The sequence below is a fragment of the Ailuropoda melanoleuca genome, chromosome 3 (genome assembly GCF_002007445.2).
Source record: "Ailuropoda melanoleuca isolate Jingjing chromosome 3, ASM200744v2, whole genome shotgun sequence".
NCBI lineage: Eukaryota > Metazoa > Chordata > Mammalia > Carnivora > Ursidae > Ailuropoda > Ailuropoda melanoleuca.
Window position 1 is genome coordinate 143856782 of NC_048220.1, and position 13814 is coordinate 143870595.

The following is a 13814-nucleotide window of genomic DNA, read 5'->3' on the forward strand; positions in this document are numbered from 1 at the left end:
ATCTGCCTTCGGCTCAGGGTGTGATCTCGGCGTTATGGGTTCAAGCCCCACATCGGGCTCCTCTGCTATGAGCCTGCTTCTTCCTCTCCCACTCCCCCTGCTTGTGTTCCCTCTCTCGCTGGCTGTCTATCTCTGTCAAATAAATAAATAAAACTTAAAAAAAAAAATTACCCAGATTCAGGCAGCACTAATTCAGAGCTATGACAACTCTGTCCACGGACCGTGCTGCCAGAAGATGCTATCTTGTTTGACGGGTACCCACATCCAGTGCACTTTATCTCTTTGCTAAAATACTCTGCAACCTAAATGAACCCTGTGGAGGATAATGGGGGCTCTGGCAAAGTCATTAAAGCACTTCTCGCGTGCCAAGGACTCAATGCAAATGCAGAGACAGGACTCCACCCTAAGAGCCATCTCTCTACACACTCCAGGGACAGATGGGGCCACCGAGGCACAGGGAGGGAAGGTCACTTGCTGCACCCCTCCCTAGAAAGGGTCAGAAATGGGTGTCCAATTCGGAGTCGTTGGTACAGCTTCACCCCTGATTTTAAGCAAATCAATCTGCCTGTGATGGCCCTTCCCACAGGTGCCCAAACACACCCCCAAAAATGCCCATTTTCTGAACCAGGGACTCCAGTGGGAAGAATCTTTGTACTGTGAACCACACAGAGCCAGAAGGCTGGGATTCCTCCAGGGAAGTGCAAAGCCCCATAAACAACATGGAAATATCCACGCATGAAGAGCAGAGGTCTCAAGAATTACAGGCTTCAGCCCAGAAGCAGCGTGCACCACTTATGCCAATCACGCGGCCCCCGGCCACACACAGAACTGCCGTATGCCCAGCAGGGAAGGGACAGAAATCTCTGGCAAACCAAACCGCACCACATGGATCACTCATGTCTTCCAAGAGGCACTTTGTGGCCCTTTCTCAAGTCTGATTATTACTGTCCGGCCCCGTCCCCTGCCGCCGGCCCTCTGCTGCTCCCTGTCCATGCAGCCTCAGGCGGTTGATGCTGACACCCTGTGCTACACCCGTCCCACCTCTGTCTCCCTGACTCTCTCAGACTCCTGTTCGCCTCCCTCTGTTCCCAGTCCGTTCTTCCTGCTGCTGACCGAGCCCCCTGACTTAGCTGGTCTGGGTTTGAGTTTTTCACATGATGTAGCACAAGGCTTTTATTTACAGGACAGTGTGAGGTCAGACGACACACAGGTGCCAACGGTTTAGTGGTACTTGCTGTCGTGCTGTTAAGTACCAAGTGACCACCGTCATTCACTCTCTTCCCCTGCAACACGACCGCCTCTATTTTAGCGTGCTGGATACAGCAGCCAACGAAACCGGCAGGGAAAGAAGGGCTGGCAGAAGATGGGCTCATGGGGGGAAAGTTTAATCCATACAGAGTTGCTGGCAGCAAAGCTGAGGGACGTGAGAGAAATTCCAGAAAACACTGAGCTCCCATTCCTGAACTGTAAGAGGCTCCCACATAAAATGTGACTATCACATCGCCTCCTAAGTGTTCATGACACAACAAAGGACTTCCACAAAGCGCTGGTGATAAATCGTAGGTAAATTAGGTCACGCCTAGCCTGTCCTTTTGATGTGGTGGAGTGTGTAAATATGTATGGAGATAAATTACCTCGCAGAAAACTATGTGGGCTTTCATAAATCCAGACCTCGAAACGATAGAATTACCGAGCAGACACGCCAGGTTCTTTCGAAGACATCCAGCGGATTCTGCATTTCTGGGCAGTATGTCATTTCATGTGCCCAGGGAACGGTTCTTTTAAACAAAAAAACCTACCATGATCTGTCCATCCACCGTGAGAGACGGTGCAGACTGAACACAGACGATGGAATCATCACGCCAGTTTAGCAAAGACAGTCTGGTCATTCCACCTCGTGGGCAGACTCCGAAGAACATTTAAAACATTCCGCGGGCTTACATAAACGTCCGAACGGGTAAACGCACAAAAAGAACCGCCCTTACATACATTTCTTGCGTCTTCCACAGAAATGCTGCTTCGGTGGGTGCCGGAGGTTGGTGTCGCCGTGCAGGTGCAGATTCCCCAGCTCCCGGTCCCTCTCGGTCATGACCGCCTGGGGAGCCCCCGGCGCCCGCACTTCCGCTGATCTCTTGTACAGTATGTGGGAGGGGGGCCCAGCCCCCGCGGGGTCCCGCAGTCTCCCCACTAGGTGGGAAGGAAGTGGCTTCAGGAAGTAATCTCCTTCTTGGGTTCTTATCATGCCAGACTGGAAACAGAGAGGAAGAGAGAAAATGCGGTTATACCTTCTGACCAGAGGTCACCCCCTCTCCCGGCTTCACTTCTTTCTTACTCCTTCACAAGCACACTGTTCCCTCCAACGCCTGGGCTGGGAATGAGCACCCATATCTGCTCATCACTGAGCCTTCGCACCTGTATCTGCTCGGGAAGATCCGCGTGCAGGTGTTCCACGACCTGACGCCAGGAACAGAGGGCGCTCCTGGTACACTAACGGGGAGTTCGGACCACAGGATGGAGGAGAAAGCTCAAGTACACAGACTCAGACGTCAGTGTGGGTGCCGGGGAGGCCCCCCACAGGAAGAGAACATTTCAACCCTGACAGAGTCATCTGCACAACTCCTTTCAAACTTGAGTATTTTGCAACACTTGATATAAAAGTGTTACTTAGGATGAATCCGGAAGAAAGCACAAGAGAATTTACTGAGGGTGTCAGGAAGGTCTTTCTCAGCAAGGTATCATGGAAACAGGATAAAACTAACTCATAAAAACACTAAAAATGTCTGCAGTGTGCCTCTGATTTCGGAGCCCGAGTCTGACTCCCACTTGGGCGGGGGGACTGCTGTGTGTCCCTGTCCACCAGGTGCAGCTCCGTGCTGGGTTGGGCCACCCTGTGTGAGTCTGCGTATCTGCACGCAGCGGGATGACGGGCCTGGGGAAGCACTTCTTAGATCTCGGGACAGGGACAGACACAACTCTCAGGAACAGGAGGGTTGGGGGTGGGAGAGAAAAAGCTTATTGGATGTTCAGAGAAAAAGCTTATTGGATGTTCAGAGATTAAGCATTGGCCTTGGAGTTCCTGCTGGTGGGGCAGAGGGTAAACGTGGCATGTTATCAAGGAAGCCATCAGCACCATGGGGGATAGACCTCCCGGGGCCCAAGTACCACCTGGCAGGGGAAAGGCCAAATACCTGGGATTCACGCCCTGCATCCCAGAGGGGTAGCCAGCACCTGCCACACAGTGCTGTACATGAGTAACTTGGGACTCTCCGTGTCCTCTAGAACTCGACCAGCAAAACTCCTGTAGGACACCTCGCTTGAAAGTTCACAGTTCTATCAAGGAAGAGACAAGTGTGGAAGGACATAACAGCTGGAGCCAGTAAGGTTTCAACCTTTTTGCGTTTAAACTAACCCTGGATAGCATGAGCACCCTTGTGTAATAACACGACCCAAAGAGGTTCTCCACACTTTTGAAAGTAATCAGTTCAAGTGTTAGACTAAAAAAAAAAAAAAAAATTCATTCTTTACCTTAAAAGAACCTTTTCTGATAGGTAAGCTACTCCTTGCCTTATTAATCACCTCTTGGAAGACCATCAGCTCCTTGGGAACGTGGAGTTGGTGGCATTCGGCACGCCTCTCTGGGCCCCCAGCCGAGTCAGAGAGCGGCTGGATGAGTCCACTGCCCCAGCCGGCACAACCAACTCCAGCAATGTTCCCTATGTGACCTTTGACAGTTTACTCAGCCTCTCTGTGCTTGTTGCCCTCCAGGAAGTGGAGATTAGGCTCGCTGCTTATCATGAGTTTGTAGGACTTAACAATGAATGTATTTTAAAAGCATGACCCACAGAAAGCATGCAAAAGAGATCTGCTTCCACACCTAAAACTCTCGTGACCCTTGGCAGCTGTTCCAGTCCCAAAAGTGACCCCCCCCCACGCCCAGGTCAAGGCTCCATTGTAGGTGCCTGGGGCTGAGAGGACCAGATCCTTGGGCAAAAGGGACCTGCTGCAGCTGGAGGGCTTCCTAGTTGTCATTAACAAAGTAGTCCATCCCCAATTTCATTAAATGCAGAGAATATAAAACTGATTAAGACTGATGCTTTGATTTCCTTTACAATCAACAGTCACTAAAAAATACAGAAAAAATAACTCTGTTATCTTGCTGCATCATTAGTTTGCAAGCTTACTTAAAAGGGTAGATAAATCATGGAAGATTAATGTTGTCTGCTTATTAAAGCTGTTCTTTATTGAACCAAGACTATTTATTTGGACACTCATCAATGTCCAGCACACTCCTGCCCACACAAGCCACCGGGATGCCAGCTGGTGGATTATTAACCAGGCTTTCAGAAAAAGGCCAGTGTCCTACAAACTTTGCAAAGGAGCTCTCCCGGGGTCTGGATCTCTCCTGGCCAGCTCTGTAAATCATTGTACATAGGGAAATTCATCTTACACTTGTATCGCATTTGTAAGGACGAAAAAACACGTGCTAGGCTAATGCTGAGGAAACGCTGTTTCTTGCTCGGCAATGTACGTGAAGGAAACGCGGAAGCCCTCAATAGGGTAACTGTGGTAAACCATTTTATTCACAATTAAAACTTGCTGGATTTCCACAAACGAATCAATTAAACAGAACACACATCTACAATAGTATGAAAGTGTAGCTGACATTACAGGGGGTTTTTCAGCTAGGAGGAAGAAAGAAAATCATCCAATCAATGATCTTGAGAAAACTGGTCAGCTCTTTGGAAAAAACAAATCTAGGTTTCTTCTTCATTCCATTCACCAAAATAATGGCCAAAGGCAGCAAAGAACCACAAAAATTAAAAAGACCAAATAAAATATATATTTGTAACTTTGGTGTAGACACTTGCAAATGGAGCAGAATCAGGAAGCCGTGAAGAAATGGATTGATAAAATCGGGTAAATTCAACATTGAATATGGCGAAAAATCAAGTCAGGGTGCCTGGGTGGCTCAGTCAGTTGGGCATCTGCCTCTGGCTCAGGTCATGATCCTGGGGTCCAGGGATCAAGTCCTGCGTTAAGCTCCCTGCTCAGCGGGGAGTCTGCTTCTCTGTCCCTGCCCTGGCTGGTGTTCTCTCTCTCTCTCGCTTGCTCACTCTTTCTCTCTCTCAAACAAATAAATGAAAAATCTTTAAAAAAATACCATCGAGTCAAATGACAAGTTAGGGGAAATACTTGAATGCAAATGACAAAAATTATGATCCTTAAAAACAATCCATAAAAACTAATAAAAAATAAAGAAGTAATACAACTTTAAAAAAAAAGGAAAAGGAAAGAAACAAAATAGGACAAAAAAGAAAAAAGGCAACTCATAGGTGGGGAGAGGTTTATATAAAAAAGGTTTGATTTTACTTCAATTTTAGCAAGAAGATGAAAACTACAGTGAGAAGCAGTGTCTTGTCTATCCTGCTGGCTAACCCAAAAGGCAGGGCATACCCTGTTACAACCAAGATGTGAGGAAAATTAGCAAATTAGTAAAGTACTTTTGGAAAGAATTGGCAGTGTCTCTCAAAATTGTAAATACATGTACTTTTGACCTAATAATTCTGTAGCTAATAAGTTACCTCAAGAAAATTCTAACACATATACACCCAAGATATGGAAAAAGATGTTTATCATAGTAAAAATAAATAAAATAACCCCCCAAATGAGAAATATTTGAAATGCCCCTGATGTAAGACAGGTTCTCTAAATGAGACTGTTATGTACTGGAAATCAATGTCAGCATTTGAAAACAATTAGACAGTTACTGATATAGCATTAGATCCAAATTTATTTAGTGAGAAAAATAAAGTGCAGAACACAGTGATATTAGTCAATGCTTTCTGTAAAAAAGGAAAAAAAAGTTGGTAGGTTTATCTAGATATGTATCTATTTATAAAAATTGTCCATAAAATGGAATATTACTCAGCTATAAAAACGAATGAAATATTGCCATTTGCAACACAGATGGACCTAGAGGGTATCATGCTGAGTAAAATTAGCCAGGAGAGAAAGACAAAGACCATATGATTTCACTTGTGTAGCATCTAAGAAACAAAACAAATGAAAAAATAAAAAACACAAACAGACCCATAAATACAGAGAACATACTGATGGTTTCAAGAGGGACGGGGAATGGGAGGACGGGCACAATGGGTGAAGGGGGAGGGGGGGTGATCCAGGTTTCCAGTGATGGAAAGAATGAGTCCCAGGGGTGAAAGGCACAGCACAGAGAATATAGTCACTGGAATTGTAAGAGCGTTGTATGGTGACGGCGGTGCCACACTTGTGGGAGTGTAAACCCCAGAAATGGAGAATCACTACGCTGTACGCCTGATGCTAGTATATCATTGCGTGCCAACCATGCTTCAATACATAAAAATTAAGGGGGCGCCTGGGTGGCTCAGTACGTTAAGCATCTGCTCAGGTCATGATCTCAGGGTCGTGAGATGGAGCCCCGTGTCGGGCTCTGCGCTGGGCACAGAGCCTGCCTAAGATTCTCTCTCTCCCTCTGCCCCTCCCCATCTCCACTTCAATAAATAAATAAATAAATAAAATAAAAATAAAAATAGAAGCTGTCCATAAAAGTTGCATGAATCAAAAAAATCAAATGGAAATTAGGAAGAGACATGTAAATGTCTAGGCACAGAGTTGGCTTCTCCTGCAATGGTACAGATCTTCATCAAACTGGTTCCAAAAGTACCCCGGGGGACTCCGCGAGCCCTCTACAAGAGAGCCAGCTATCAACCAACACGAAAAAACGTGATTCAGTTCAGAAGAAAAGGCATTTCATTTCCCAATTTAACTTTACCCTCCTCTGTGTTTTTTCCAAAAGCATCATTTGTTTGGGGAAATATTCTACACATTTTAGTCTTCTTAGTGATGTTTCAGACACACAAGTCAACTGTAACTTTTATAGAACTTTTATAGAAGCCAAACTCTGCTTTTTATTTCCTTATAACCTCAGGATCAAACATGAACCCGCCCCAGGTCAGTCCCTCCCTTGTCATATGCCCGAGACCACAGGAAGTCTTGCTGCGTGATATATTGAGATGTTTTGAAAATTGAAATTCACCCAAAATCTAAAAACCTAACAAACCAAGAGGTTCTTTCTCCATGAGATGTTGCACCTGCTTCTTTTGACCCTTATCCCTGCTACGCCTGGCCTGGGCCCTGGGCTTCTTCAACCCACTTGCCTGCAAGGACAAGGGGTCTGACGCTCTGGTCACAGGAATCACCCATCATCCTCAATGCACGTAAGTCCAAGCTTCAAAATGTAGCCACTCAGTCAGCTGTAAAACTGGTCCCTGGTCGGTCACCTTCCTATTGCTCCTCTGTCATTTCGGAAGACTAACATTTTGACACTTGGCACTTTGCTAAAGGTTAAAGCTACATACCACGAGTCTTATTAGTTATGGCATCTGTCCCAATCATCATAATCCACCAAGAGGACTGAGCCTAGGTTTCTCCCAAACCCCAGTTCCTACCACAGTGCTGTCAGGTCACATCCCTGTCCCCTGAGCACTTGATGTCTGTTGTCAGCCAGAGGTTGACTGGGGCCCACTGAGCACTGACTGGAGGCTGACTGGAGGCTGACTAGAGGCTGGTGGGAGGCTTATGGAGGCTGATAGAGGTTGATGGAGGCTGACTGGAGGCTGACCGGAAGTTGACAGAGGCTGACGAAAGCCTGGTGGAGGTTGATGCAGGCTGACTAGATTAGGCACAGAAGGGTGGCCTTCCAAGGAAGATAATTTTTTTATGACTTTCCCTATTTGTATGATGCAAAAGAATACATCCTTCATTGACTTTTCTCTGGATCTTGTGACCTGGACAAATTGGGCCAGGGTGACAACTAGCAGAGCAGGACAAGTGCTACTTGGTCAAGTGCCAACCACCTACACTCCCCACACACCTCACCCCTCACAGGAAGGGTGAGCACCACGGTGCACACCTGTGCCTTTAGCCAATCAGGCTTTGGGTGAATTTATTTATTTTTTAATTAATTTTTTAAAGATGTATTTATTTATTTATTTGACACAGAGAGAGAGAAGAGCACAAGCAAGGGGAGCTGCAGACAGAGGGAGAAGCAGACTCTTTGCTGAGCAGGGAGCCTGATGCAGGGCTCCATCCCAGGACCCTGAGATCATGACCTGAGCCGAAGGCAGACGCTTAACCGACTGAGCCACCCAGGCGCCTGTAACTTTGGGTGAATTTTATAGCAGGGGAAGCAAGGGTGTGATTTCAGAGGCAATTTAAGAATGTACTGTGATTATCCCTGGCTATTCCAAATGATCAATGACAATGAATTTATTTAAGACCACTCCGGAGTCTTTATGCTTCTTGTCCACTATTAGAATCAGTTCTTTTTGTTTTGAAGCCTTATTATGGAAGTTTTAAGGGTTCAATAACGCAAATGCCCACCTTTCAGCCTTTGTCCTCAAAATGTGAAGAATGCTCATATTTTTGTATTTTATACTGAGTTTAATTTCCTCCAACATTAAATTACCAATATTTCCTGCCTTCCTATACAACGGAATCTTAGGTGACATAACTTATGAATAGAGCTCAGACGGAAATGAGACTTGTTCTTCCAGTAGCATCCCTGCTGACAGACAACCGGCCGTGCTGGTGGTAAGTGCTCCTCACTTCTACGGTTTCTTCAGCGTGGCGGTACCCAGGAGCACGGAGCTCCTTGCCCCTCGTTTGTTCCTCTCTAGGGAGGGAATAACTTGTGAGTCTGGACTCAAAAACCCGGCATGCATGGCACAGCCCTTTCCACTCAGGACACTGCCCACCACCGGAAGCTGCCATCCTCATGGACCCTGGTCATAGGAGAAGCTCAGCTGCCAGGTGGGGGGCTGCCCTGGCGGGTGACTTTCAGGAGCCCAGCATCTTTTGCACCTCAGTGCATGGGTCTACACTGGGGCCCACTTCTGGAAATCCACCCACCTGCACAAATATTCCACTTTCTCCAAAACTGATTTTATCAGTAATTTTTTAAAAGGATACATAGGTGTACCATTTGAGTTACTCTTTCTGTTCATATTCTGTAATTCATTCAGAACACAGAACATATGGAAAAGGGACAGTAAGCGGTGAGGGAATAGAGAGTTACTGATGGGGCCTCCTCAAAACCCAATATACTTTATTTGCTCTCAGCTTATGAATTAGCAGAACACATATTACGTACACTATCATGCACACAGACACACATGAAATAATAGTTACTTTGTCTTGGCCTCACCTATGTGGCAGGTAACGTGCTATGTGTTTTGCTGTATATTATTCCTGTTCTAGTAACAAACATATAAAGGGAGAATTTATATACCTACTTAAAGAAAAAGGACATTAAATTTTTAAAAAATTGCCCAACACCGTGGACCTAGTAAGTGGGCTAGCTAAGATTAATATTCAGTGTGAATGACCCCAATATATACATGCCCTTGCCAACACCCCAGTGAGCCCTCTCTGCACCACATTAGTGGAATTCGCCAGGGGCATCCTATGGCCCTTGGAGAATAACACTAGTGATGGCGGGTGTTGAGAGTGAACTTGGATTATTTGTAAATGTATACTGTAAACTCTAGGACAACTAAAAACATTAAAAAAAAAGAAACATAGGTTATATGCTAAAAAGGGCAGAAAATGGAATCATATAACATGCTCATTTAGAAACACAAAAGGCAAAAAAAGAGTGGAAAGCAAAAATAGGGACAAGGAACAAGGGCATCAAATAGAAAACGGCAATTAATGCACTCGATATTAATCCAACTACATCAATAATCACTTTGAGTGTCAGCGTCTAATTAAAAGACAGAGATTGTCAGGATGGATCCAAACACAGGACCCAACTATGTGTCGTTCACAAGAAATCCCCTTTACATATAAAGGCACATATAGGTTAAAACAAAATGGATGGGAAAAAATATACCATGTTAACAATAATCAAGGAATCAGGAGTAGCTATATTAATTTCAGACAGAGTGGACTTTAGAGTAAAGAAATTTAACGGGGATAAAGAGGGACAATATGACAAAGGGGTCAGCTCTCTGAGAAGACATAGCAATTCTTCACATGCAGGCACCTAACACCACAGCTTCAAACTACGGGGCAAAAACTGATAGAACTTCAGAAAGAAAGAGACGAATCCACGCTCATGGTTGGAGACATCAGCACCCCTCTTTCTGAAACAGCGAGGTCCAGCAGACAGAAAATCAGCAAGGACACGGTGAGCTCTGCAACACCATCCATCACGTGGATATGAGACTTCTGCACACGACTTCATCCAACAGCAGCAGAATGTGCACCTTTCTCAAGCTTACAGGGAACATTCACCAAGACCGACCACATTCTGAGCCATAAAACATACTTCAAAATACTGAAAAGATTAGAAATCATCCAATGCCCATGCTCAGACCACAACAGAATTAAAGTAGAAATCAGTAAAAGGAAGATAATTAGAAAATCTCAAAATATGTGAAGATTAAACAACACATTTCTAAATAACACATGGATCAACGAAGAAATTCAAGAGAAGTTAAAAAAAATTGTGAACTAAATTAAAATGAAACACAACTTATCCAAATCTGTGCAATGCAATGAAAGCAGTGCTTAGAAGGAAATATCCAGTATTGAATGCATATATTAGAAAAGAAGAAAGATCTAAAATCAATAATCAAAAATTTCACCTTAGGAAATAAGAAAAAGAAAATCAAATCAAACCCAAAGTAATTAGAAGAAAAGAAATAAGAATTAGAGCAGAAATCAGTGAAATTAAAAACTGAAAATCAATAGAAAATATCAATCAAACCAAAACCTGTTTCTTTTAGAACTGGTGAGACAGACTCATGCTGCACTTAGAGAAATTCCAAGTCCTGAATGCTTTCCTTCTTAAAAATAAAGAAGATGAGGGGCGCCTGGGTGGCTCAGTCAGTTAAGTTTCTGACTCTTGATTAAAGGTCAGGTCATGATCTCAGGGTTGTAGGATCAAACCCCGAGTCGGGCTCCACGCTCAGCACAGAGTCTGCTTGAGGTTCTCTCTCTCCCTCTGCCCCTCCCCCGGCTCACACACAAGTTCTCTCTCTCTCATTCTCTCTCTCAAATAAATAATTATATAAAAGCTTTAAAAAAAGTAAAGAAGATGAGCAAACTAAACATTCACTCAAGAAGTTGTTAAAATCGCCATGAATGACCAACTAGAAACTGGAAAGCTAAGTAAAAATAAATAAATAAATCCAGAGCATATGAATTAGTAAATAGTAGAACAATGTGATTATTAAACCAAAGAGGTCTAGTAAATCAAGACTGGGCTTTAGAACAAAATGAGCACACCTCATGAAAACCCAATGAGAATGCAAAAGTCAGGAAAATAGATGATAATACAGGATGGAGCACGTATTTATAACAGGGGATCAAACTTCTCTTGGAGATCAAAGGTCATTGAAGCACATTCTCAGATTTCATTAGTGAATTTGTTGTTACTATTTTTTTGTGTGTTTTTCAATTTTATGAGATATTTCAGATTAATCTATTACAAGCAACTAATGAATCATTGAACACTACATCAGAAACTAATGATGTATCAAAAGTTGGCTAATTGAACATAATAAAAAAATTAAAAAATAAAATAAAAACTCCTTTCGAAAAGCAAAAAAAAAAAAAATCTAGTACAAGGATTTAAGCTTCTATTAGAGGGGAAACCTATACATGTGCTGTCCAAAATGGTGACCCCTAAATTTTAATTAAAATGGAATAAAATTTAAAAAATTTTAAAATATTCAATTAAAAAATTCAGTTCTCCAATTGTTCAACAGCTGCACATAGGTATTCAAATATAAATTTAAGTAACGTTAAAATTTTAGTCTTGCAACGACTCAGTAGCCACATGTGACTGGTGGTCACCATACCGGACAGCATTGGTATTTTTTTTTAAGATTGTATTTATTTTATTTTATTTACTTATTTGACAGAGAGAGAAAGAGCACAAGCAGGGGGAACAGCAGGCAGAGGAAGAGGGAGAAACAGACTCTCCGCTGAGCAGGGAGCCTGACAAGGGGCTCTACCCCAGGACCCCGAGCTGCAGTCAGACTCTTAACCGACTGAGACACCCAGGCGCCCCAGCACAGGGATTTCTATCATGGCACAAAGTACTACTCCAGAACAACTGTAATAAGCAAATCTTCAGGAACTTACTTTTTAAGACTAGTTTGCCAGATACATGAGAGGTTGCTACATTTCTCTATGGTACCGTGTAACATACAATTAGGAACAATCTTACAAATCCACTAACATCTTTATAAAACCATCCCAGCTGAAATATTCAAACCACGTTATCTTAGATTGCTTAGTAAGATTACTTGTGGTTGATACAGAAATATCTGAACTAAGAACAACTCAAACTAAAATTCTCAGATTCTGTTTCTGTACATTCCCAAGACACAAAGAAATAGTTAAGGAAAATCATTGAGTCAAGGCATTGGATACAGTGCTGGGACTCAATGCGACCAAAATACCATGGATTAAACATTATAATAGATTCCCTTACAGAGCTTATAACACGCAGATGTGAATTAAATTCCATGGGAGGAAAAGCTCCCAGTCCTTCTCATGCAAGGAGTGTACAGTAGGTTTGCTCATTCATTCACTCATTTCATTAATTCAATAAATATTTGTCAATTGCCTATTATGAACCAGACAGTCTTCTAGACAATCCAGATACAACTATGAACAAAATAGACAAACACGACAGCCTCCTTGGAGCTTAAATTCCAGTGTAGGGATGAGGGGGGAAATACACAGTCAACATCAAAAATCATAAGAAGTTAGGGGCGCCTGGGTGGCACAGCGGTTAAGCGTCTGCCTTCGGCTCAGGGCGTGATCCCGGCGTTATGGGTTCGAGCCCCCACATCAGGCTCCTCTGCTATGAGCCTGCTTCTTCCTCTCCCATTCCCCCTGCTTGTGTTCCCTCTCTCGCTAGCTGTCTCTATGTCTGTCGAATAAATAAATAAAATCTTAAAAAAAAAAAACAAAAAACAAAGATCGTAAGAAGTTAAAAGGCAGTGTATCAGTTCTTCCCAACTTGATCTATCAATTTAATGCAATTCCAATGAAAATTCCAGCGAATTATTTAGCAAATATGAACAGCCTTGAGTCTGAAGTTTATATAGCATGGCAAAAGACCCAGAACACCCTAGTCAATATCAAGGGGGAAGAGAGTCTTGGGCCTGACCCTAGCAACTTCACGGATTCCAATAAAGCTGCAGTAATCAAGGCAGTGAGCTTCTAGAGAAAGCAGAGACAGACGCATCCATGGAACAGCTTAGGAAGCCCAGAAACAGACCGACATGAGTGCAATTAACTCTTCTCTGACAAGAAGCAAAGGCAACACCATGGAGCAAAGATAGTTCTTTCAACAAATGGTGCTGGAACAGCTAGACAACCACATGTGAAGAGATCAATCTAGATACACACTATAAACATCTTGCAAAAATTAACTCAAAATGGATTACAGACCTTACTATAAAATGCAAAACTATAAAACTGCTAGAAGATGACCCAGGAGAAAATCTAGATGATCTTGGGAATGAAATGACTTTTTAGATACAACACCAAAGACATCCATGAAAGAAAAAAAAAAAAAAGAGAGAGAGAGAGAGATTTTAGCACTGTCGATCAAGATGGCAGGACGTATTTTGAAAGAATGGGGACACCGTGTGGGAAACTGCAGAAGAGAGGAGGCAGTGGGCAAACCTCTGTGCTCGCTGGGAAGGAAAGGGCAGTGCGCGGAAGTCACAGCGGAGCCGGACAGCCACTGA

The 13814-nt window shown here is 43.5% G+C and overlaps 1 protein-coding gene across 1 annotated transcript in view; it reads right to left on the reverse strand.

Annotated features, from left to right (window-relative positions):
- The window catches only part of ADAMTS16 (ADAM metallopeptidase with thrombospondin type 1 motif 16), a 166790-nt gene that overhangs the window by 119930 nt on the left and 33046 nt on the right, over positions 1–13814 (reverse strand). The window contains exon 4 of the mRNA XM_034655676.1: positions 1990–2248. Within this exon, the coding sequence (XP_034511567.1) occupies positions 1990–2248 (259 nt within the window). The remainder of the gene's footprint in view (positions 1–1989; positions 2249–13814) is intronic.